This window comes from Rhinolophus ferrumequinum, chromosome X, assembly GCF_004115265.2.
Source record: "Rhinolophus ferrumequinum isolate MPI-CBG mRhiFer1 chromosome X, mRhiFer1_v1.p, whole genome shotgun sequence".
In the NCBI taxonomy this organism is placed as follows: domain Eukaryota; kingdom Metazoa; phylum Chordata; class Mammalia; order Chiroptera; family Rhinolophidae; genus Rhinolophus; species Rhinolophus ferrumequinum.
In genome coordinates this window covers 5,863,837-5,888,453 of record NC_046284.1, presented here as the reverse complement: position 1 = coordinate 5,888,453, position 24,617 = coordinate 5,863,837, and the positions used below count along the sequence as shown (strand labels likewise).

Genomic DNA, 24,617 nt, shown 5'->3' with positions numbered 1-24,617 from the left:
GATATCCATCCAATGACCCAACACCCTTGACTGGAAAGGCTATCACTTGACGGGGGCTCTTCAGTGCCCCCTGCGTCATAAATGAAGTGCCCACATATGTGGGCATGTGTCCCAGGTCTGCTTTCCCACTGGGCTCCGGGTCCAGCCTGCACCAATGCCACACTGTTGCAGAAAATAAAAACTAAATTTATAAAACAAATGGCACAATGAAAATAAGGATTAACAGGAAATGAAATTTAAGATCAAAGGAAATAAAGGAGAAATAGGAAGCTGGAAACTTCCTATTTGGTGTGTAGTAAAGGGACGAGGATATTAAGAGGCCTGGGGTTCAAAGACCTTTTAGTTTACGTTTCACAGCCCCTGAGTTTCAGGTCAGCCTTGTGGGCCAACATGTTTTGTGTTTTTTAAAATAATGATAAATATTTATTACATTGTGCTTTATAGTTTTCTGGACATTTTCACATAGTATTAATTATTTGATCTTTGTTAGAACCTGTGATTTGGAAAGAGGTTAAGTAGCTGGCTTAGATTCGCCAATAAATTAATGGTCAAACTGGGGTTAAAACTGAGCTTCCTGATTTTTTTGAGGTAGTTGCCCTGTTGCACATAACCATCAGATCACAAACACACAGACAGGTCAGCGTCTGCCTGCAAGGAGTTGGATCTTCTGGCATCAGACACTAGAGTATGTTTATCGGCGGAAGCTGGTGCTATTTATCAGTCAGGGATGAAAGTTTAAAAATTCTATAAGCTTTGTCATTCAAAGTATTTGACAGGAACTGTACTTAGGCACAGAGCCCAAAGTGTCCTAATCATTCAGAAAGCAATAGCTAGAAATTTAGACACAGCACCAAAGAGCTGAAATTGATGAAAATGACCTGCTCCCATAATGGAAATGCAGAAAGACAATATCATACCATGAATGTCAAGGGCAGTGATGGAATAAGAATCCACACTTTTCGTCTCTGTACCCAGGTGTCGTATACTCATTTATATATATATATATATATATATATATATATATATATATATATATATATTTCTTAAAGATTTTATTGGGAAGGGGAACAGGACTTTATTGGGGAACAGTGTGTACTTCCAGGACTTTTTTCCAAGTCAAGTTGTTGTCCTTTCAATCTTAGTTGTGGAGGGTGCCATTGAGCTTCAAGTTGTCCTTTTCAGTCTGAGTTGTGGAGGGCGCAGCTCAGCTTCAGGTCCAGTTGCCATTGCTAGTTGCAGGGGGCGCTGCCCACCATCCCTTGAGGGACTCGAGGAATTGAACTGGCAACCTTGTGGTTGAGAGCCCACTGGCCCATGTGGGAATCGAACCGTCAGCCTTCGGAGTTAGGAGCATGGAGCTCCAACTGCCTGAGCCACCGGGCCAGCTCCTACTCATTTATATTTTTAATGTATCTTTTCATCATTTCTTCTCAGGAATGTCAACATGTTCTTCTTTGGGTTAGGGGCTTGGTCTGGAGTTTGTGCCAGGTAAAATGATGGTGGCCGGCCTCATACTTCACCAAGGTGGGGAATTTCATTTAGCTTCTCTTCCTTTCAGCCTCAGGGTTTCCTGGGCCTGTGTTCTACCTTTGGCTTGTTTCCCCCAAACCCGAGCCCCCACTACTGGTTGTCTGTGCCCTGCTTCATGGCCTAGAGATGCCACTGACTCAGAATCCAGGGAAGCTGGGAGCTTCGGCCATGGATAAAAGGGAGGTGATGGCACAAGAGACCCCTGTTGGGGAGAGGAAGGCTAGGGGGTGCTGATTTCTAATGTCAGTGATGACAAGGTCATGTTACACCTGGTATCAGGGAAGGCCGTTGATTTTACTGCCAATTATTGAGGCTAGTCTCTGACGAAGAAAAATGACGTCAACATGGTTCGGCTGAGCAGAAGCAGTACTCATTATAGCCACCTGCTCAACTGTTTGCAGCAAAATATCATGGATGTAGTTCATGTCATGTGAGTCAGGTTAAGTTGGTTGTACTTCAAATGGCAATGAAGTCTATTTTCACCTACTCAGCTTTCAAAACATGTTCTATATTTATATTGAATGTCATCACTTAAAACAAATAAGAAGGAAGTTAAGTCATGGTTCCTCCTTGTAAGACTTTTATTAATGCCAGAAATAAGAGTAAAAACACAATGAAATTTTTTTAAAACCAGCCTGATTGTGGGTACAAAGATGGTATGAACAGGGGCACTGAGGAGGCCTTGAAAGGAGAAAGGCAGGCATGAGGTGAGCCTTCAGTCTCAACTCGGACCTAAAGGCCACGATTCAGTTGATCCTTGCTCCATGGTGTAGCGGACTGGACACTGACTCCCACAGGTTCACTCTACGCCCTTGTAGCCTGGCTGTGCTGGCCCTCAGGGTTCCTCCCTCCCCAAGGAAAGCTTAACTCCCAAAGTTCCTGTGGGCTTGTGGCCTTCAGTACTCCCTTCTGTACCACACAACTCTTCGGCTGGAGGAATTTCCTAACAAAACAAGATGGAAGGAAACAAAGCAGAAAGGAACTACAGAAAACAATGTGCAATTAATTGCTGCACTGTCCTGTTACGTTGATTCTCAAATCTTCTAGAAAGGAGTGCCCTGCAGTGTAGACATGCCATGTGCACTTAACTCGGGATGGAATCTGGGATGATTTCTGTTGAAAAAAATCTCAGAAGCTGGTCAAAATCATAGACCTCTGTTACATGTGGATTATAATGCTCCGGGGAAAAAAAGATTTGGCTGGCATCATTTTGACTTATGGTGCCTTTCTCAGGAGCATATACTGCTGTCAGCTCAAAAACTACCTGTACTTTTTATCCCTGAATCATTATGCTTTTGAGTAGCCATCCATTAGCAGTTTTATCAAAGCAGGACATAAATTGCATACACCCTGAAAATGAGGGTGAAGTCTTTTTTTTTAAAATACCTAATTAATCACTTTCAAACAAGTCACACCACTGAAGTATGTATTGCTTCGTGCAGTAATTGTGTCCCTGGAAATGTTTGATAGAAATAGATTTTCTCTTTTTGTCAAACGGATGACATTTCACTATTGACATAATTTCAGCTATATTTTCTTTCCCATCCTATCTTCAATCTTGTGTAGTTCCTAACACTCGGGCATACAATTTTTCTGCACTGGTCTCTCAGGTACTCAGTGGTCTAAACACAGGTGCCCCACACATGAGGAAGCGACCACCTGTGGGAACTGGCCGTCTGCAGCCCTGCATTTTTGCCTCAGGCTCCGTGACTCTTTGCAAGTCACATAGGGAAGAAGGCAGTTCCTTACAGGCTCCAGTGTGTCTGTGTGGTGACACGGAGCTGGCCACAGAGTGCAGGGAGCCCTCTCATTGCCCTGTCCAAGCTCACTAAGGACTCAACTCAATTACAGAACTCGGCAATTTCCCCCCATCTTGCTCCAGGAAGAAAATGATGTCACCAGATCCTGCTGCTTTGGACATCAAAATTCTTCTATGATCTGAAAAACCAAGACTTTGGTATTTACTTACCTTTGGGGCAGTCTGAAGCCCCAAAACCGTGCAGCAAAGCCTACAACTGCCCTGAGTAACCCTGACTATCATAGACCTGACTGCCTATTTGATCCATTCTATTATAAGACACAGTGCCAGTGTCTTACTGGCAGGACCAGTATCTGCTTAATTCCCAGTTGTGCAGATTTGTCTTCTGGCCATAGGTGTTCAGAAGGATCAGGGAGGGGCATTAAGTAAAACCCATGCCTGACTGAGACTTTCATCTGAGTCCCCTGAACCCCAGTGCCCCATAAAGGAAGGGGTGACACGATGCCCTCACTGCAAAGAGGGAATGTTTGCACTCTCACGACCCAGTCATCAACTAAAGCAGAAGGGAAAAATTAGCCAGGAAACCTGAGAATACAACTCATTGTTTGTTTGTGTTTTTTTCCTAGTCATAACTCTTTATCACTGACAAGCTTAGGTCCAACATAGAATGGCCAGGGACAATTTGTGCTTTCCCATGGTGGCAAAAATTCTTCTGACAGCATTAGCCAGTTCACAGGAAACACAATGCTAGGGGACCACGTGATCCAAGAATGGATTTCACACTGATCATCAGGAGGTATTTCTAATGGTAATTACCGATTAAGTTAGAGTGCCCCGTTTGAACACCACTCAAAGAAACCCTGGCTTGACACACATACCTTTCAAGTATAAAAGCACCTGCTCAAAATCCTATGAAAGTGAGAGAGGAGATGATGACTCATCTCATGTCTGTACGTGTTTCCCACATGTCTCCAAGGTTGACCAAACTGATTGATTCCATCAAAATCCTCAGAGGCAGTGTGAGACAGTGGAATGAGCCCACAGTGGGCAGTCTGGCCAAGTCTATTCTAAGCCTGACTCTGTGTCTCGGCTCCATGAGTGATCCTGGGTAAAGTGCACCCTCCTCTGGTTCTGTTTTCTTTTCTTCAAAGTGGGAGAAACAATCTCTGCCAAGCCGAGCTTCCGAGGTCTTTTAGGGGAAGAGAGGAGATGATGCATGTGAAAGCATGCTGGAAAAAAGCCAACAGCAACAGAATACCCAGCCACAGGTAGCTGCTTAACCATGATGTCCTTAGAGCCACCGGTGCCATCTGATATGCTCATCATGCAGCCCGAGACCCATTGCCCCTGTCACTTGAATTGTCTTTCTTTGGGGGATAGAAATGATTTTTCTGCTGGAGTCTTTGGAGTAAGGAGTGCAGATTCTCCTACCATCGCTGGGCTTGATCTCCTCAACCATGTCTTTGGGGCTGGGACAAACAAGATGGTCTCCAGGGGCTTCTCTGTTAGTAAAATTTACAATTTCAACGGAAGCACAGGAGAGAGGTCAATTTCAGGTATTGGAGTCAAACGATGTCTTCCTGTCAGTTAGCAATACTGGCTTCAATCTGCACTCCAAATTCTCCATTGGAGAGATTTTTAACCAAACTGTGGGAAAAATATTCTCCCAAGTCTTGTTTTTATCGTTCCTACCCTGCCTGAAAGAATGGAGTTTTCTAATCCCAGTCCGTGGCTGTGGAATCCTCCCATCTCTGCCTCTTGTGACTGTGGAGCCAATTCTAAGCATCCCTGAGGCTCTGGGTATGGGCAAGCGTGGCCGGAGAAGGAAATTGTTGACAGGCGAGGGTTGGGGCAGGGGCTGGAATCCCTCAGATCCCCCTCTGGGAGGGCATTGCTTCCTTCTTCTCCCCATTCAATGTGTACAAACAGGTCCTCTCTCCTAAAGGTTCTTGCCAAGCCCACGGAAATTACACATTCTCTCTGGATCTTGACCTGCATTAAACATTGGTGTGATTCTAGTGAAAAACCTCAAAGCAAGCCCCAAGCTACCCTGTGTCACACACATCCCAAGCCCACATTGCTTACACTTTGGATTGCCGCTCATCTGTCCACTCCTGCTTTGTGCTCTGGAGAGCTTGTGTCTTCTGCTCATCCACTTGGACATAGTCTACCCTTTGCTCTTCTGAAATGAGAACTTTCTGAAGGGGGAGAACAAAAGGGTTTTCATTACACTGAATTAAAAATTCAGGACACTGTCAGTCCTTATATAGTAGATTACAGTGTTAAGTATTTGCTTCCCCCTCTTCCTGGGTTGTGCCCTGCAGAAGCGTTATTATAATTTGTGTGTATGTGTCTAAATATCTCTTCACCTCTGCTCCCTTCAGCTTTGCGCTAGCCATATGACTCGCTTTGACTAATATAATGTGAATGGAAGTGACACATGCCAATCATATAGCAAAAAGACATCCTGTGATTCTGCAATCTTTTTCACATGCTAGGAGACCAGCATGCCTCACATGGAGAGTCTCCTCCTGCCTGCACCCAGGATTGAAGATGACCTGGAACACTAAGGCGCTGGCCTGTAGTGGATTGTCCCATTAGCAACAACTGAAAAAGCCTTTGCTGTTGCAAGCCACTGAGGCTTGCGAGTTGTTTGTCTGGATTGTACAGCCTATCAAAGCTGACTAACACACCTCTTGTACTTATTGGTCTCAACTTTCTGACCAGCTTTTCTGGAGTACCAGTTCTGGAGTATCACGGCAAAGAAGAAATGGGAGTTCATCTGGCAAAAGGGAAGGGGAGACTTCCAGACTATTTTTACACACACACACACACACACACCATACTGTATATCCTATTTGGCAGGTTGCTTTTCTCATCAAACAATACATTGTTAGGCACAGTTTAGATCATGACCATCCATTGCTCAAAAATGTGTACCTGCTGTCCACTGCTTACCATTCATTGATTCATTCCATGGCTTACACTGTGCCATGGGTGACACTAGTTAATGGCTAGTGTTGCTCACATGTGACACTCATTTAATCTTCACAACAGGTGTATATGTAGGTGTTATTCCTTTGGATACCCACTTTACCGATGAGAATACTACCCAAAGGAGTCAAAACTACCCAACCTGGACTCTGAGGCCCTTTACTGAGGGGTTCCAATTCCAACTGAGAGCTCCTGTCACCAATCCCCAGAGTCTCGCCAAACTAGGCTATGATTTCTTCCTTAACCAGGCCCCTCCTACGCCTCAAGTGCCCTTTACTTCACCCTCATCTCTGCCAGAGAAATTTTTCTATATACCTTATGGTCCATGTTTTGAAGGGCATGGATACCACATACATTTATACGTATACAGGCAGACCTTGGAGATATTGGAGGTTCAGTTCCAGACCACGACAATAAAACGAGTTATAATCTTTCGGCTGGTGAAGGGTTTTGCCTTCAGTTTGTAAAAATCACAACATCCGTGGAGCACAATAAAATGAAGTACAATACAACGAGGTGTGCCTGTACATCCAAAGAACATATCCCAGATGGAAGACAGCAGGATATCTGGGAGGCAGAATCAGGGCTGATTTTAATATTCTTCACTGTACATATCTGTATGTTTAACACTTTTCAAAGAGAACATGCATGACTGAATCATCAGAAAAATCTAAACAGAAATGAGATCTCACAATTGTCAGACACAAAGTCCTTCCTACCTGCTGTACAGGGGCTGGTGACGTTGAATTGAAGTCCAGGGCTAAATAATCAAGGCTGAATTTCTTTGTCCACGTCACAGCACCACTGTTCAAGGAGTTGGTTGTTCGGTGTTGCTTCTAGAAACCAACATCACAGGACTCAGGTTAACAATGTCTGGCCAGGCTGCCCAAGGGAAGGAGCGTGAGTGTGTCTTCACTTGAACAGTTGCCATTAGATCATAACAGACTGGTCTGCTGAGACCTACGTAGATCAGCCTGCACATCTGAGTGAGAGGTGGCACTTTTAATACAGAACAGCCAAGTCAGCCTTCACATGAACCTCTACCTTTATTCACCATGGAAACAGTTGGCCAAAATCTTTTTTATGGATCTGAAAAATCCACGATACCTTAGAGATTAAATCCTGAAAAGATAAACCACACTTAAGAAATTTCTAGTAAAGTCACCCCAAATGCATTTTTTTATTTTTTTTATTTCAAATGCCATTCCCCATTTCCTATTTGAATAACTGTAAAGAATTCTCCTATTTTCTTCTTCCAGCCCAGAACCAGTCCAAGCTCTTGCTTGAAAATCACTGAAACTGACCCTGGTTAATTTAAGATGGAAATGTATTATTGGAAGGATATTAAGATTTTTATCACCAAATGCATTTAAAGATACTTCATACAATACAAACAGTGATAACATGTGTGCAGCACTTAGCTATGGACGTACTACCAGCTTCACAAATGGAATAGTACCGATTTTAAAAGCAGTTAGTTACCTACAAGGGAGCTCCCATAAAACTATTAGCTGACTTCTCAACAGAAACTTTGCAGGCTAGAAGGGACTGGCAGGAAATATTAGAAAGCGATGGAAAGCAAGGACCTACAACTGATACTACTCTACCCAATAAAGCTATCATTTCAAATCGAAGGACAGATAGTGTCCCAGACAAGAGAAAGCTACAGGAGTTCATCACCAGCAAACTAGTATTACAAAGAATCTTAGAGGGACTTCTTTAAGATGGCGGGGAAAAAAGGATCAAAACTATGAATAATAAAATGGCAATAAGACATATCTATCAACAATTACTTTAAATGTAAATAGAGTAAATGCTCCAATCAAGAGATAGGGTGGCTGAATGGATAAGAAAACAAGACCATTATATATGCTGCCTACCAGACACTCACTTCAGATTGAAAGACACACACAGACTGAAAGTAAAGTGATGGGAAAAGCTATTTCATGAAAATGGACAAACAAACAAAAAAGCTGGGTAGCAGTACTTATACCAGAAAAAACAGACCTTAAAACAAAGGCTATAACAAGAGACAAAGAAGGATCTAGTAATCCCATTTCTGGGTATTTATTGGAAGAAACCCAAAATGCTACTTCAAGGGGATGTGTGCATCCATCATATGGTCACTGTAGCAGTTTACAATGGCCAAGATGTGGAGGCAGCCTAGGCGTCCATTGATGAATGAATGAACAAAGAAGTGGTACATATGTATATAATGGAATATTGCTTGGCTATGGAAGGGAATGGATTCTTGCCATCTTTAGTGGCATGGATGCACTTGGAAGATATTGTGCCGAGTGCAGTGTCAGACAGAGAAGTACAGATGCAATGTGATTTCGCTTATATGTGCAATCTAAAGAACAAAATAAATAAAACATCAACAAACTCATAGATACAGAGGACATTCTGATGATTGCCAGATGGGGGGGGTTGGGGGTGGGTGAAAAAGGGGACGGGATTAAGAAGTACACATTGGTTGTCACACAGTAGTCATGGGGATGTAGGGTAGAGCATAAGGGATATAGTCAATAATATTGTAACAAATATGTATGGTGTCAGATGGGTGCTAGATTTATCAGGGTAATAGGTGGGAGTTGGGGGGCAGGATGAAAAGGTGAAGGGATTAAGAAATACAAATTGGTAGCTACAAAACAGTCATGAGGATGTAAGGCATAGTCAAACATAAGGTAATAATATATGTATATATGTATAGTGCCAGGTGGGTACTAGACTAGTCAGTGGGATCACTTCTTTAATTATATAAATGTCTAACCATATGCTATACACCTGAAATTAATATAAAATATTGAATGTCAATTGTAATTGAAAATTTAAAAGGGGGAAAAAGGTGAAGGGGAATAAGAGGTTCAAATCTCCAGGTATAAAACAAATAAGTCATGGGGATGTATGTACAGCATGGGGAATATAGTCAATAATATTGTGATAGCGTGGTACGGTGTCAGAAGGTTGCTGCACTTATCATGGTGATCACTTCTTTACGTATATAAATGTTGAATAACTATGGTGTAACCCTGAAACTAATATCATATTGTATGTTAGCTATATTTTAATAAAAATCTTTAAAAAGGAGTTAAAGATCAAAAAGCTGCTCCAAACCTTTGAGTACATGGGTGGTGCTTGTCAGCGGTAGAGTTTACTGCAAGGTGGTCTCGCAGGACAGTTTTCTTAAGGAGCCCCCAATGTCAGGACCTAGGTCTTGCCTCTTGGGCTGTTCAAATAGCCCAGAGAACTATCTTCCAATTTCCAGACTCAGTTGTAAAGGTCTGGTTGTCAACATTCTGGAAAACAGGGGCTGAGGAAAGGGTGCAGGAATGGTCCTCATATCCATTATACATATTTACTTAATCATCTCTTTATTATTTTTGGTCAAATGTGTCTTTCATCCCCCCAGTACAGAGACCCTTTGTTTTACTCTCCAGAGAGTACACTTCAACTTTTCTGTGGAGTAGGAGATAGGAAGTCACAGTGGTCCACCTCCATGGACTGGGGGAGGGAAGCTTGGGATTTACCTGCTGCTTATGTGGACTTTTGGCCACTACCTCTTCTTTTCCTTTCCCTTCAGCCCTACTTCTAGAACTACGGGACATGGGCAATTCCTGAACCCTCTGGCTATTCTGCAGTATAAGTTGCTTCTTGCCTCCCCCATAGTGTATTTTTGATGTAACTTTTTGTCAGATAAGGCATTTACTACACATCCATCTGCTTTCCAATGTTACTGCTATTGTTTTCTTCAGTTCTTCACATCCTTGTGGGTTTATGCCTTTAACAAATCCCTTTACTGTGATTTTAGAGGAGGGATAGAGGGAAAATAGAAGGCTTTGGTCAGTCTGCCATCTTTACCAAGATGTTCATGAAAGATTCTCAAATGTTGAACCCACTTTGCATAGCTGGGAAAAATCCAACTTGTTTGTGTATATTCTCAACTTTCTATGTATAGTGCTGGATTTTGCCAAAATCTTCTTTACAATTTCCTTTTTATCAACTTTATTGAGATACAATTCCATACCACACAATTCCCCCATTTAAAGTATACAATTTGTTGCTGCTTAATATATTCACATATTCGTGCAATCATCACCTCAGTCAATTTTAGAACATTTTCATCACTCCAAAAAGAAATCCTGTACCCCCTTAGCCATCATCCCCTAGTCCCACCGTCTCCCCAAGCTCTAGGCAACCACCGCTAATCTAATATCTGTCTCTACAGACTTGCTATTCTAGACATTTCATATGAATGGAATCATACAATATGTGGTTGCAATATTGTGATTTATAAGAAATACATCTTTGCTCATTCAGATGACCAAAATGTATTTGTCATATATATTTGGTCTTTATCCAGTTCCACCGCTCCTCAAATCCTTGTAATTTCCTAAGTCTTGAGTGTGAAAAAAGTGTCTTGTTATGTTAATGAGGTGACTTCTCGACCCCCATATAAGGATGGGGGCTGGTTGCCAGGATAACCAACCATGTGATTAGAGGATTGGAACTTTCAGTCCTACCCCTTTCCCCTTCAACTCCAGGTAGAAGAGAGGGCCTGGAGGTTGACTCAATCTCCAATGGCCAATAATTTAATCAATTATGATCATGTAATGAAGCTCCATATACTGCATCTCTTCCATTCTGGCTATTCCTGAGTTATATATTTTTACAATAAAATGGTGATCTAATTAGTAATGTATTTCTCTGAGTTCTGTGAGTGTTCTACCAAATTAATTGAACCCAAGGAGAGGGTCGTGGGCATCTGATTTATAGCCAGTTGGCCAGAAACACAGGTAACAGCCTGGGCTTGCAACTGGTGTTTGAAGGTGCCGGGGGTGGGGGGGAGGCGGGGAGAGCAGTGGGGTGGGGGCACAGTCTTGTAGGACTGAACTCTTCACCTGTGGAATCTGATGCTATCTCTGGGTAGACAGAGTGTCAGAATTGAATTGAATTCTCAGACACCTGGCTGGTGTTCAAGAATTGCTTGGTGTTGTGTGGAAAACCCCTCACCAACATACACAGGTTGGAATTGTGTCCAGGAACCCAAAAGAGTGGTCTTTTGGGACTGGCTTCTTTCACTCAGTATATGGTTTTCAAGGTTCATCCACTACGTTATTTCATGTATTAATACTTGATTTTACTGCATGGCTGCGTAACATTCCATTATGTGGCTATACCACATTTTATTTTTATTTTTTAATTAAATTTATTGGGGTGACATGGGTTAGTAAAATTATATTGGTTTCAAGTGTACATTCTATAATACATCATCTATATATTGCATTGTGTGCTCACCACCCAAAGTCAAATCTCCTTCCATCAGCATATATTTGACCTCCTTCCCCCTTACCCTCTGGTAACCACTAAACTGTGGTCTGTGTCTGAGTTTTTGTTTGTCTTCTTCGTTTGTTGCTTTCAGTTTTATATCCTACATATGAGTGAAACCATATGGTTCTCGACTTTTTCTGTCTTATTTCACTTAGCATAAAAAATCCTAAGGAAGAATATGTCCAACTAAATCATGTACGTGAATATTTATAGCAGCATTTTTCATAATAGCCAAAAAGTGAAAGCAACCCAAATTATTCATTAGTTGAGGATTTTTTAACCTCCTTGGATGAGTAAGATTGGTTTACAATTTTCTACTTATGTTATCTCTATTTGTTTTGGTGTCAAGTTGTTTTAGCCTTATAAAATGAGTTGGGTAATATTTCCTCTTTTTCCATTCTCTGGAAGTGTTTATAAAAGAATGCAATGATCTCTTCCTTTTGGTAGAAAGTGTCTGTAAAGTTGTTTGCATCTCGTGATACTTTGCAGTAAAAATTTCCCTAATGATTCCATTTGTCTAATGGTTATATAATCATTCATGTTTTCTATTTCTATGTGAGTCAGTTTTTGATAATATTTTTCTGAAAATTTGCCTATCTTCACTAGTTTTCAAATTCATTGGTATGAAGTTGTTCATAATAGTCTCTTACATCATTAATCTCTGATGTATTTCCAATTATTACCTCTTACATTCTTAATACTGTTTATATCCATTCTTTTCTTGGTTTGTAATACTGAGTTTTAGGTTTTTTTAAATTTATTGGAGTGACAATTGTTAGTAAAATTACATAGATTTCAGGTGTACAATTCTGTATTACATCATCTATAAATCCCATTGTGTGTTCACCACCCAGAGTCAGTTCTCCTTCCATCACCATATATTTGATCCCCCTTACCCTCATCTCCCACCCCCCACCCCCCTTACCCTCTGGTAACCACTAAACTATTGTCTGTGTCTATGAGTTTTTGTTTCTCATTTGTTTGTCTTGTTCTTTTGTTGTTTTTGGTTTATATACCACATATCAGTGAAATCATATGGTTCTCTGTTTTTCTGTCTGACTTATTTCGCTTAGCATCATACTCTCAAGATCCATCCATGTTGTCACAAATGTTCCTATACCGCCGAATAGTATTCCATTGTGTATATATACCACAACTTCTTTATCCATTCGTCTATCGAAGGACATTTTGGTTCCTCAGAAAATTACGAATAGAATTACCACATGACCCAGCAATCCCTCTCCTGGGTATCTACCCAAAAAATCTGAGTTTTAGTCTTTTAAAAGAGCCAGTTAGATTGCTATTGATCCTATCTAGTTTTGTTGTTTATTTTGTTAATTCCTTTTCTTGCCTTTATTCGTTTTCCTTTCATGGCGTTTATTTTTTTCCAACTTATTTTTATGAAAATGTTCTAATAATCAGCCAGATTGAAGAAAATATACTTTGAATACCTATATAACCACCATCTACATTCTACCACTTTTGACTACACTGAACTGCTTCAGAGTCTTTGGTTTAATCAGAAAAACTTTTGTGCATATAAAAACACAGTCAAGAGAGTGAAAAGACAACCCACAGAATTCAACAACGACAACAAAATAAACAACCTGATTCAAAAATGGTAAAGGACGTGATTAGACCTTTCTCCAAAGATATACACAGGGCCAATAAGCACATGAAAAGATGCTCAACATCACTAGTCATCAAGGTAATGCAAATGAAAACCACAGTGAGAGATCACTTCACCCCATCAGGATGGCTATTATACAAAACAAACAAACAAACGGAGAATAAGTGCTCCAGAAAATGTAGAGAAATTAGAACCATTTTGCATTGCTGTTGGGAATATAAAATGGTTCCACCACTGTGGAAAACAGTTTGGTGGTGCCTCAAAAGTTAAACATAAAAATTACCATGTGATCCAGCAATTCCACTTCTAAGTCTGCGAGGTGTGATCAAAAGATACGGTGAATGTTTAAATAAGAAAATTATTACAGTAAAAAACACATTGCCATTAATCCCCCTCAAAATACCCTCCCTCACTTCGAACACACTTATTCCATCATTCTTGCCACTTTCTGAAGCCGTTCTGGCAGTCTTCTTTCGTGAGTATCTTTAATTGCGCTCTGGTGGCTGCCTTGATGTCCTGAATCGATTCGCAACGTTACAATGGGATAAGTGTGTTCAAAGTGAGGGGGAGTATTTTGAGGGAATTAATTCCACTGTAATAGATTTTTTTATTTAAACATTCACTATATATTTTTATCACACCGCGTATATCTAAAAAAATTAAAAGCAAAGATTCAAACAGATACTTGTATATCTACGTTCATAGTAGCATTGTTCATAATAGCCAAAAGGTAGAAACAACCCAAATGTACATCAATAGATGAATAGATAAATAAAATGTAGTTTGTGCATACAGTGGAGTATTAGCCTTAAAACGGAATCAAATTCTAATATATGCTACAATATGGATGAATCTTGAAAACTAAATGAAAGAAGGCAGATACAAAAGGACAAATATTGTATGATTCCACTTATATGAGGTACCCAGATCAGGCAAATTCACAAAGACAGAAAATACAATAGAGGTTACTAGGGGGAGAAGGACTAGGGAGTTATTGTTTAATGGGGACAGAGTTTCTATCTGGGATGATGAAAAAGTTCTGGAAATGGATAGTGGTTATGGTTGCACAGCATTGTGAATGTACTTAATGCCACTGAATTGTACATCTAAATGGTTAAGATGTTAAATTCTATGCTATACATCTCACTACAGCAAAAAAAATATTTTAAAAAATCTATAACAGAATGTATATAACAATTCTATTCATAATTGCCGAGAAACTTAAAACAATCCAAATGTCTTTGAGTGGGTGAGTAGATAAACTGGTACATTCATACACTTGAATACTGATCAGCAATGAAACATAAAGAACTATTGACACATGCAACAATTTGGATGAATCTCAAAGACATGCTGAGTGAAAGAAGGCAGTCTCAAAAGATGGGATACTGTATGAGTCCATTTACCTGGCATTCTTGAAAAGAAAAACTATAGTGATGAAGAAAAACACATCAATGGTTGCCAGGAACTAGGGTTGTGGGGAGTATGTGACTATAAAAAGGTAGTATGAGGAAGTATCTTGGAGTACTGCAGCTGTTGTGTATCTGTGGTGCTAGTTACACGAATCTACGTGCATGTTAAAACTCAGTACTGCACACTAAGAAGTCAACTTCTCTGTAAGATAATCTAAAAACTAAAAGTATAAAAATGTAACGTGAGATTGAGTTCAGAATTTTACTATAAAAGCCTTACAAAATTATTGAAATTAAAGTTTGAAAAACCCACAGAAAAGCGATCACATAAGTTAAATTATGTTCATTCTTCTAAATTTTTAATAATTTCACAAATGTTTAAAGTAACTGAATGATAAGATAACTTCAATAAAACAAAACTTGTATTTCAGCCCCTGACCTAAATTTTTACAATCAGATCAGAAATTGTCCTCAAAGAGAAAAAACAATAATGCATATGATTATGTGCGAAATCAAAATCAAATTATATTAGTTCTGTCTACCATATAGGGTTGCTATGTGGAACAAGTGAAAGAATGTAAATCAAAGTCATCTGAAAGCACCCTATTACCGAAGTTAAAACACATACACATACACACACACACACACACACACACACACACACACACACAACTGAATGAGATCGGATAGCTTCTAGAAACTCTTATATGGTGGTGCCCTCACAGCTATGCTCCTTTGGCCAATATTTGGGGTTCTCAATCTTGTATTGCCTGGTAATGCACAGAGACAGTCATTAAGCAATTATTATAAACTTAGACAAGAAATCAATCCTTAACTGTGTTGTTAATGAAACTCTGGTATTTCTCACAACCTCAGAGATCAGAAATGAACTGCTAGTGTCTGGAATAACTAACTATGCACTTGCTTCTATTAGGCTTTAGATTCACTTCCCTTTTCTGTTCTCTGGAGACAGAACACAGCTGGTCAGCATCCTTTATAGGAGTGTTTTCTTCTACATGTTTCCCAGGGGCCATTACTAAGTGTGAAAAACATTGGGAAGATCACAGCAGATTTGTATATGAGTCACTTTCCATCTGCATATGGTTAAGTGCACTTACAGCACAATTTTTTTATCAAATAGAAAGGCAAAATGAAGCATTTAATTGCTGCTTCAGTGGAGATTACTGTTTTTAGACTTTGAACTGCCTATTATCCTCATGTATAGGAAGGCAGAACTGCCTTCTCAAAAGTATATATAGTCATGTTGTCTCAAACATTGTTCTTCTAAGATCTCTTTTCAAAATTTTATAGTTCAAACAGAGATTCTCTTTAGAGAAATCTCTCTCGAGTTCCTAAATTTTTAAATTGCAGAATGGGCAGAGTTCTGGCTAAAGTGCCTGATAATTGCCAGAGGTGTTAAAAGCGCCTTTCTTCAAAAACTCATGTTTTCAATAGAATCCAAGGTAAAGAGAATAGAAGGACATCAGAGGGCAGGAGAAAGAGATTAGGACACTTGAACTGTAAATCGCTAATCAAAGGATAGTGATGTCAGGTCTCTATTCACTCAGCTCTACAGAAAGACCCTTTAACAGTAGTCTCCAGAGGAAACAGACACATCCAAAGCCCAAGACACTGTACCTCCCTCTCAATGGGACTCTTTAAGTGATTTATCCTTCGGAAAGGTTCTGAGGCAGGCAGGGCAGGGCCACCAAGTAGTCTGGTGGAAGGAACCATCCAGTGCGTGTTTTCACAACTTAAATTCTAGACATCCAGGGAACTACAAACCTACTGGGGTCAAACAGGATATCACAGCCCTGGTGAAAAGAATTGCTGACATTTCCATTTTCCCATTACACATGCCTCATCCCTGGGCATTCTTGAAATACTGTGGCCTCAAAATAATACAAGGAGCTGAATAATTGCAGGAAAGAAAACCAGCTTCAAATTGATTTGTTTGCAGTCTAGAAAACATTGTAACCTGGCATTACTACTAAGTGATTGTGTTAAGATTACATGGGGCTTTCTGAAATATATGTTTCCTTTATAATGAACTCATAAGACTATAGATCAGGGTGAAGAATTAAGAAGAGTATGAAAAATATAGGATTACCATTTGGATGTAGCTTCCTTCCTCTTCTCTGGAAACGGAATTGGCAAAAAGTCTTGCAGATTTAATACCATTTCTTTCTGGAGAGAGAAAGCTTGTCCGATTGCTAAGAACAAAAATATAGATGAGGTCAAAGCAATGTCTTACAGCTGCTCTGTAAGACAGCCAGGAACTAACATGGCCCCCGTGGGGTTTCAGCCTTCCCCTTCCAGATACAACTTCCTTCCGGCCAAAGCAATTCCTAAAGCAGTAGAGACTGCCCAGCAGCTTCTGTCCCACACTGGGGCAAATGACTCGCAATTCTCAAAGGCTACTTTTTTCCAGGCTCCCCATGTGACACAGCTCATGAGCTTTCTAGAAACAGACCAAGGCAGCATATCATTTAGAGAAAAAACAAAAACAGAAAAACAAAAACACTCCTTTGGGACTCTCTTGTTTCCATTCAAAGTAACCAGGAAAAGTAAGGAAGTGTGGCCATTCCTCTGATGGGATGAGGGCAAGACTGCAAATCAACTTTCATCCTTCTCCTGAGTTAGAAGCGCAGGCTGAGTCTCTCTACAGTCTAGGCTAAAAAATATAGCTCACTGCAAAATTCTGTTTTACAAAGTGATTGTGTCCTGTGGCATTTAGAATGAACCAAGGAACTGCTGGGCAAGGCTCAGGATTCTGAAAATGCAATTTCTAAAGGTGAGATGGAGAGTGCAGATACATTTGGGGTTTGTTTACCAAGCCCATGAACCACGCCTCTTTCTCTGAGAATTCCCTTCTCCTATTACTTTCACAAAGCTGAGCTTCTGGAAGCCATGTCGGTACTGCTGGTCCTTCCTCTGGGCCATAGCTAATCCCACTCACACTGGAGTGATACAATTCCCTCTGTCAGGAAGTGCAAATTGGGATTGAAAAAGCACCTATCTTTGTTGATACTGGAATTGTAGCATGTAAATAAGCTCAGGATCTATGGTATAGCTCTCTTTAGCCATGAGGATTGTACAACAAAGAGTTCTCCACAGAAAGAGGCATGAGCAAATGTGGATGTGAGAGACATGAGAGAGTCCTTGGGTTCCCAACAGCACTCTCCTTCCTGATTCCAGTATCATGGAGGATTCAGTTATATTCCTTCCTTTGTAATCTGCAAAACACTCTGGCTTGTGATAATAAACCTCATCCGTTCTTTTGCTTAAGCTAGGTTAAGTGGGCTTCAACTTCATTTAATCAGAGACCTAACTATGAAGACTGGGAGTGTCTGCTGGATGAGGCCCCTTTGAACATCAGAGACTTACCAAGGCACAGTGTGGGTCCTGGTTAGAGATGCGTGTTCCCGGATAGTAGAGAGGCTTCTCAGGTCCAGAGGAGGTGGCCGCGCTACAACACACAATATCCAGTAGGGTAAGTTCTCAGGAGTTCAAGGCCAGAAGGTAAAAGACTGTAAAACTATGATATGCCACTTACCTAGCACATCAAATCCCAATTTACTAACAAGCAGTACTGATGATTAGTGAATTTCACTGTCCTACTCTTCCCTGCCTCACTGGGAGTAAAGACAATTACTCAGCAAATGGTCACATTACCAGCTGGAGGTAATGAGGCAACACATTTAGTCAATATATAATCATATGGAACTCATTATATGTCAGGCATGGTTCGAGACATTAGAGGCATAGTAGGAATAAAAGAGATGAAAGTCTCTGACTTTATGGAATGCCAAAGCCTACCTCATACTCTCTATGTCCAAAATTGAAATTTTACCTTTCTTATCACAAGCAGAGATAATTACCCAGGTTCTAGGCTTCTCCACCTCCAGTCCATTGTCTACTTGATGGTACTTCTGCCTAGAATATCCTTCTTCATCTCTGCCTTTAGAGCTCAGCTCAACGTCCTCTGCTTATAAGGCCTTCTTTGATCTCCAGAAAAGATCAGGCTCCACATCATGGGCCCTCATGAGTTCCTGTACTTACCCTTCACAGCACTCCTCCCAGTTAGTGATGATACATTCATCTGTGATTATTTGATTCAGGTCTAGACTGACTGTGCTCTGGGAGGACAGGGGTTTTTCTGAATTTGTTCACTGCAATAGCCTCGGCATCTAGAGAAGCACTTGGCATCTAACCCTTGTACCACCTCAGTGGCCTACCTTTCTGAGTTGGTCATGGATGTGTTCCTCTATCACTGTCTTGGCCACACTACTTGTATTGTATCTTTCCTCCCGTCAACTACATGAATAGAGACTGTTGAAACCCCCTGCCCCACCCCAGATTGCCAAAGCCTAGTACAGTGACTTTTATGCGCTCAGTTTCCCAGGAGCCTCAGACCTGGGAAAGGTGGTGAGCTAGAAAGGTCATGTGAGTCCTAGTCTCTGGGGAGAAGATCTGTCCTGGTGGCATGACACCCTGGCATTGGGTTCACCAACCAGCCACCTCCCATCTTCAAAATCTGCCCTCTCCTCATTTGGCCCCAGGGTCCATCCTTGTATCCACACTTGTCAGAAAACCAGCCTCTCCTGGCCCAGGTGTCCACCTTCACACCCACCAAGTGAACCTTCAACCGCAAGTCCATCCAATATCTTCCTGCCTCCGATTGCCAGGTTCTATAAAGCTGCACTGTCCAATATAATATGGCAGCCACTAGCCACATGGGGCTATTTAAATGGATTAACATTAAGTAAAATTTAAAATTCAGTTCCTCAGTTGCACTAGCCACATTTCAAGTGTTCAGTAGCCACATTTCCATCATCACAGAAAGTTCTGTTGGACAGCACTGCTGTAGACAATTGAATAAAATAATAATACACACCTTAAAGTAACAGGTCCTTGTTAAATTGTTTCTAGCCAGAATGCATAGTTATTTCTTCTGAACCTCATAAGATAGGGTCTGTTCTCCTATTTAATACTGACTTCATAATTCTTCTTCTTCCAGATGGTTTTTATATATCTTCTTCCCCCTCAGACTGAAGAACCCTCCTTGCTTTCTCATCTTTGCATCTCACCAGTGCCTAGCACAGCACTACACACACAGCAAACACACTGGAAATGTGATTTAACTCAAACTGAAGGGGTGAGACGGGAATGGACCGGGCATGAGTCAGGGACTTAGTTACCAGCTTTGAGCACGGCCACCTGAAGGGAATGTCAGGTCACAATCATTGTACCAAGTATTTCTCTGGATTCACATAGCCCTACTAGGTAAGTGACTAAGAATGAAGTGGCTAAGAATGAAGTTATAAAGTTACTTTGACCTGCTTTTCTTCTTTCCCTCTTCTCTTTTCTCCCTGCCTGTCCACGCTGCTTAGCAGACCAGAGAAGCTGCCTGGGAATAAAGCAGAAGCTTCAAGGAGCTCTGTGCAAATGAGAGCCAGACGACACATTGCGAAGACCTCTCCCACCCCAGACACCTCTGCTAATAGGCATGCACAGGGCAGTGAATGATGAGTTGCATATGACCAGGTCGGGCATTAGTGGCAAAAGTCATTCTTGGCTGTTTTACAGGAGGGCACTGTGATTACTTCCAGTGCTGTTTAAATGAAGAGATGCCAGGTAGGTTCCATTTCCATCTATCATTGCTTATTTCTGAGCCTTTGTTAGGGAAGCAGCCAAAGATGAGCCCTCTGGAATGAACTTGGCTTTGTAGGCCATATTTGCAGGGCCATAGTGCCTGTAAGTCCCCTGATGCCTTTGATCATGGCTATCTGGCGCAGCAGGGTTCCGCAGCCCTTTCCCTTCAACTGCAGCCATTTGTCCTCACCCTTCTGTTTCCCAGCCATCTAGAATGTTTTCTCTAGTGCTTCCTTCCCAGACAGGGTCAGGAAGGCAACTTCTCCACATGGCTGTCAGGACCTTGCTCCCCTCCCCTGCACAGTGGGCCTAGTCAAATGGCTTACATTTCCTCTGAGGCTTGAGATCTCTATTCACTGGGGGAGGCTCCAGGTTGGCAGGTAGCTTGGGCAGGGGGCTGGCGATGCTTCCTGAGTTCATTGGGATGTAGTCATCACAGTTGCATTGGGGTCTGAGACCAGAGGCGCCGGTCCAGGGGCTCATGGGCACGTAGCTGTCTTCGGCACTGGATGAGGCTGTAGGGTACATTGGGGAGAACCTGCATGGCTGCAAGAGAACAGGTACAGGTTGGGAACCACAGAACAGTCATGGAAACTGTTCCCAGTGGACAGCCTGAGCTACACATAGGATTTCCATTGCAAATTATCCAAGAGTAACTCTGAACTTCCTTACTTAGGAAAGTCAGACAAGCGTCTTACTCAAGTTTTGCCTCTGGACTTATTGTGTGAGGTAGGTGATGAATCTCCTCGATCTGATGCTGGAAGACAGAAGGTTATGAACTGATGCAAATGCTTTATATACAAAGTGATGCCTTAAGTAGCTACCCTGTCGGGCAAGTGTCTGCACCATTACAATTGGCAGAACACTTAATTCCAGTAGTTCCCAGACAAGTTCAACTTTTAAGGGGAGACTGAAGAGTCCTGAGAAATTTAGAGTGCTGAGTCTCTAAAGACTTAAAGGGAACATATGTAGGTCAGACTATTTTTGGTAAAATTGAGGCTTAGAAGCTCAAGTGCCAAACTCACCAAATTTAAACTAAGCCGCTTGTCTTGGTGTCTTAAGGATTGGCCTTCTACATCAGCTGCAAGAAACAAGGTGGGGTGGTGAGAAGTGCAGGACAACATCAATTTAAAGTAGGGTCCAAATCCCTATGCACATCAGGGCCCTGTGTTCAGCTCCAGAGAGGCAGAGAAGCATAACAGTTTCTATACGTAAGGCTTGCTATTAAGTCTAGTTGGGCAGTCAGAACACATTCCCCAACAGATGGAAATCAGACCAAATTTTGAAGAAGTTTCTGTATAATAGCTTTAATTTTCTCTGTGAAATCGGAAGAGCTAGAGCAAGTAATGAACAAATGCTTGTTGCATTTATTACATGAATTTTCTGAGCTTAGAAATGGCGGAGACAGAGCTGGAGGTTTGATGAGAGGAGAGGTGTGATATTCCTTGTGATGAGCAGGACAGTGGCGGGAACAGAGAAGTGACAGTATTGCCAAGCAGCACGGAGGGCTCGTTCGAGATCTGTGACCATGAACTGGTGACCCTGATTTTCTGCAGCAATAGTTAGCTACTTAGGTACAGGCATGGAGAGGAACGGTGAATTAATACAGGATTAGAAACTTGTAAGATGGATGTGAAAAATAAAACAATGTGACATAAACATTTAGAATAATTGTGGCGATGAAAGAGATGTCCAGAAGGCAGCAAGATATATGGGCCTGGACTTGAATGAGACATCATGTTTGGGAATTAGCAGCTTAGAGATGGCAGTCAAAACCGTAAGAGAAGATGAGATGATCTAGGCAGCAAGTGTTGAGAGAATTTGAAGTCTAAAACCCTAGAGAATCCCAATATTCAAAGAGCAGTTGAGGGGCATGATGCCATCAAGCCTTAGGAAGCAGAGAATGGCCAACGATGGTGAGTGCTGCTAAGAAGTCCAGCAAGTGCTCTTAGCACATGGGGACCAGACAAAAGTGTCCCCCAAGAACTTGGAGGTGTGAAAGGTCAGGTTGCCTCTGAGAAATAAACTGAAGAGTCAACATCATCTTTTTAAATTTATTTTTTTATTAAATTTATTGGGGTGACAATGGTTAGTAAAATTATATAGGTTGCAAGTGTACAATTCCGTAATACATCACCATATATTGCATTGTGTGTTCACCACCCAGAGTCAGTTCTCCTTCCATCACCATATATTTGATCCCCTTTACCCTCTTCTACCACCCGCCTCCCGCCTTACCCTCTGATAACCACTAAACTATTGTCTGTGTCTAGGAGTTTTTGTTTGTTTGTCTTGTTCCTTAGCTGCTTTCAGTTTTATGTCCCACATATGGGTGAAGTCTTATGGTTCTCAACTTTTTTTGGCTACATCATCTTAAAGTGAGAGAATAACTCCCAGCTCAGAAATATATGTTTCTATGTCTTCAAGGCTGTAGAAGTACTGGTTAGAAGCTGCTCTGGAGTAATATTGTCTAGTTTAAAATCCCTGCTCCACCACTTATTAGCTGTGTGGCACTGGACAAGTTACTTACACTCTCTGGGTCTCAATTTCCTAATCTGTAAAATAAGACCAATAACAGGATCTATTCCATAGGAGTGCTGCAAAGATTAGAAGTGTTAGTGCATGTGAAGGACAGTAAAGTGCCTGGAACACAAAGTCCTTACTAAATCCTAGAATGTATTTGATGTTGTTAATAAAGAATGTAGGAAATGCATATGTGAACACAGGCCCCGAACTGCCTTTCCATTACCAGATCCCCACTGATGTCACCAAATAACACCAAGATAGAGAAAAACTTGCATCAACATCAGATAGTTTAAGGACTTTAGGATAGAGTGAAGATGGGAACAGACTAAAGGAAGGGACCAAGAATGGATCCCCATCCACACTCCTATAAAGCACACACCTGGAAAATGAGTCTCTACTAGAATCTCACTCTGCTGGATTTCCTGCTACCTCACTGATCACTTGTTTAGAGTTTCTTTTGCTGGTTCCTCCTCTTATCCACAATTTCTACATGTTATAGGGCTCCAGGCTCAGTCAGTCCTTGGTTCTTTTCTATTGTCTGTATTCACTCTTTTGGTGATCTCATCTAATCCCTTGAATTTACTACCTATACGCTGACAACTCCCAAATTCATAGTCCCAGGCCTCTCTCACTGACCTTCAGACTCACATTTCTATTCATTTACTTGATATTTCCACTAGGACATCTAGCAGACACCTCAACATATCCAAACTCAACATATCCAAAAACAACTTCCTGACCTCCACCCACTGTCCAACTTGTTCCCCATCTCAGTTTCTCAGGCCAAACACCAGGAAGGCAACATTGACTCCATTCTTTCTCTACTACACATCCCATGAGTGAGGTTGTATCTTCAAGATCTATTGAGCATCCAACCACATTTCACAAGTTCAAAAGCTACTATCCTAGTCCCAGTTACCATGACAGTTTGCCTGGATTACTATACTCATCTTCTAACTGGTTTTCCTGCTTCTACACTTGCTTCCCTTCAGTCTATTCTTAACACAGCAGTGACCCTGTCACAGAAATCAAGACCTATATAAATGGAAGGATAGTTCCTGTTCATGAATTGGAAAACTCAACACTGTAAGGGTATCAAATCTTCACAAACTGATCTATAGAGAGTGAAATGAGGCAGTCCTCCTCAATAATGAACCTTGACCCCGCTGCCTCCTCACACAAGCATCAGTTGCAGGTGGACCTCAATGGGGAAGGCAGAACAACCAGGTTGACGTGTTCCCTCTGCTTTATCACATCCATTTTTGCATTAAGACTCATATTCATATTCTATTATTCCACTGGTTTTATTCATTTCACTCTCCAGTATCTGCTTGCCTACGCCTTCAGTTTTCCCTTTTTGTCCACTGTTCACATGTTAGCACATTATGACTCTTTGTGTAATCGGCATATACTCATTTCATTGAGGTTTTCAGAAGGAAGTAACGTGTAATGGTCACATCACTAGGGACACTGGGGGAGGTCTCTGCCAGTGACTCAGTTCCTCAGTCAGAATCAGAAATTTAGACAATTTGAAATGAGTTTGCATTCTTTAAACTTCTAAAATTCCTTTAAAATGTGGCATTATATGTAGCAGTGTAGGAGTGATAGTATTTGGATGAAGAGAGAGGGAGAAAGACAGGGAGGGAGGGGCGGGAGGGAAAAAAAATCCCATGAAAATAAAGGGCTTTACAGAAAAAGGCAAAAAAAAAAAAAAAAAAAAGGAGGGGGGCTCCAGGAGGGTATCCAAGCTGATTGGGCTGGGTTAACATTATGTTGATTG

General features: G+C 41.3%; 1 protein-coding gene across 5 annotated transcripts in view; it reads right to left on the bottom strand.

The window, feature by feature from the left end:
* Positions 1–1,337: 1,337 nt before the first annotated feature.
* GAB3 (GRB2 associated binding protein 3) overlaps positions 1,338–24,617 on the bottom strand; it is a 72,742-nt gene continuing 49,462 nt past the window's right edge. For 2 of the 5 annotated variants that reach the window (XM_033104505.1, XM_033104581.1), the window contains exons 5-11: positions 21,337–21,392; positions 20,638–20,857; positions 18,044–18,125; positions 16,767–16,869; positions 7,003–7,119; positions 5,375–5,487; positions 1,338–4,478 (exon numbers count right to left, since the gene is read on the bottom strand). In XM_033104505.1, the coding sequence (XP_032960396.1) occupies positions 4,352–4,478; positions 5,375–5,487; positions 7,003–7,119; positions 16,767–16,869; positions 18,044–18,125; positions 20,638–20,857; positions 21,337–21,392 (818 nt within the window). In that variant the 3' untranslated portion in view covers positions 1,338–4,351. Of the gene's footprint in view, positions 5,282–5,370; positions 5,488–7,002; positions 7,120–16,766; positions 16,870–18,043; positions 18,126–20,637; positions 20,858–21,336; positions 21,393–24,617 lie in introns of those variants that run through there. The other 3 variants (XM_033104753.1, XM_033104811.1, XM_033104670.1) reach the window with 2 other exon arrangements.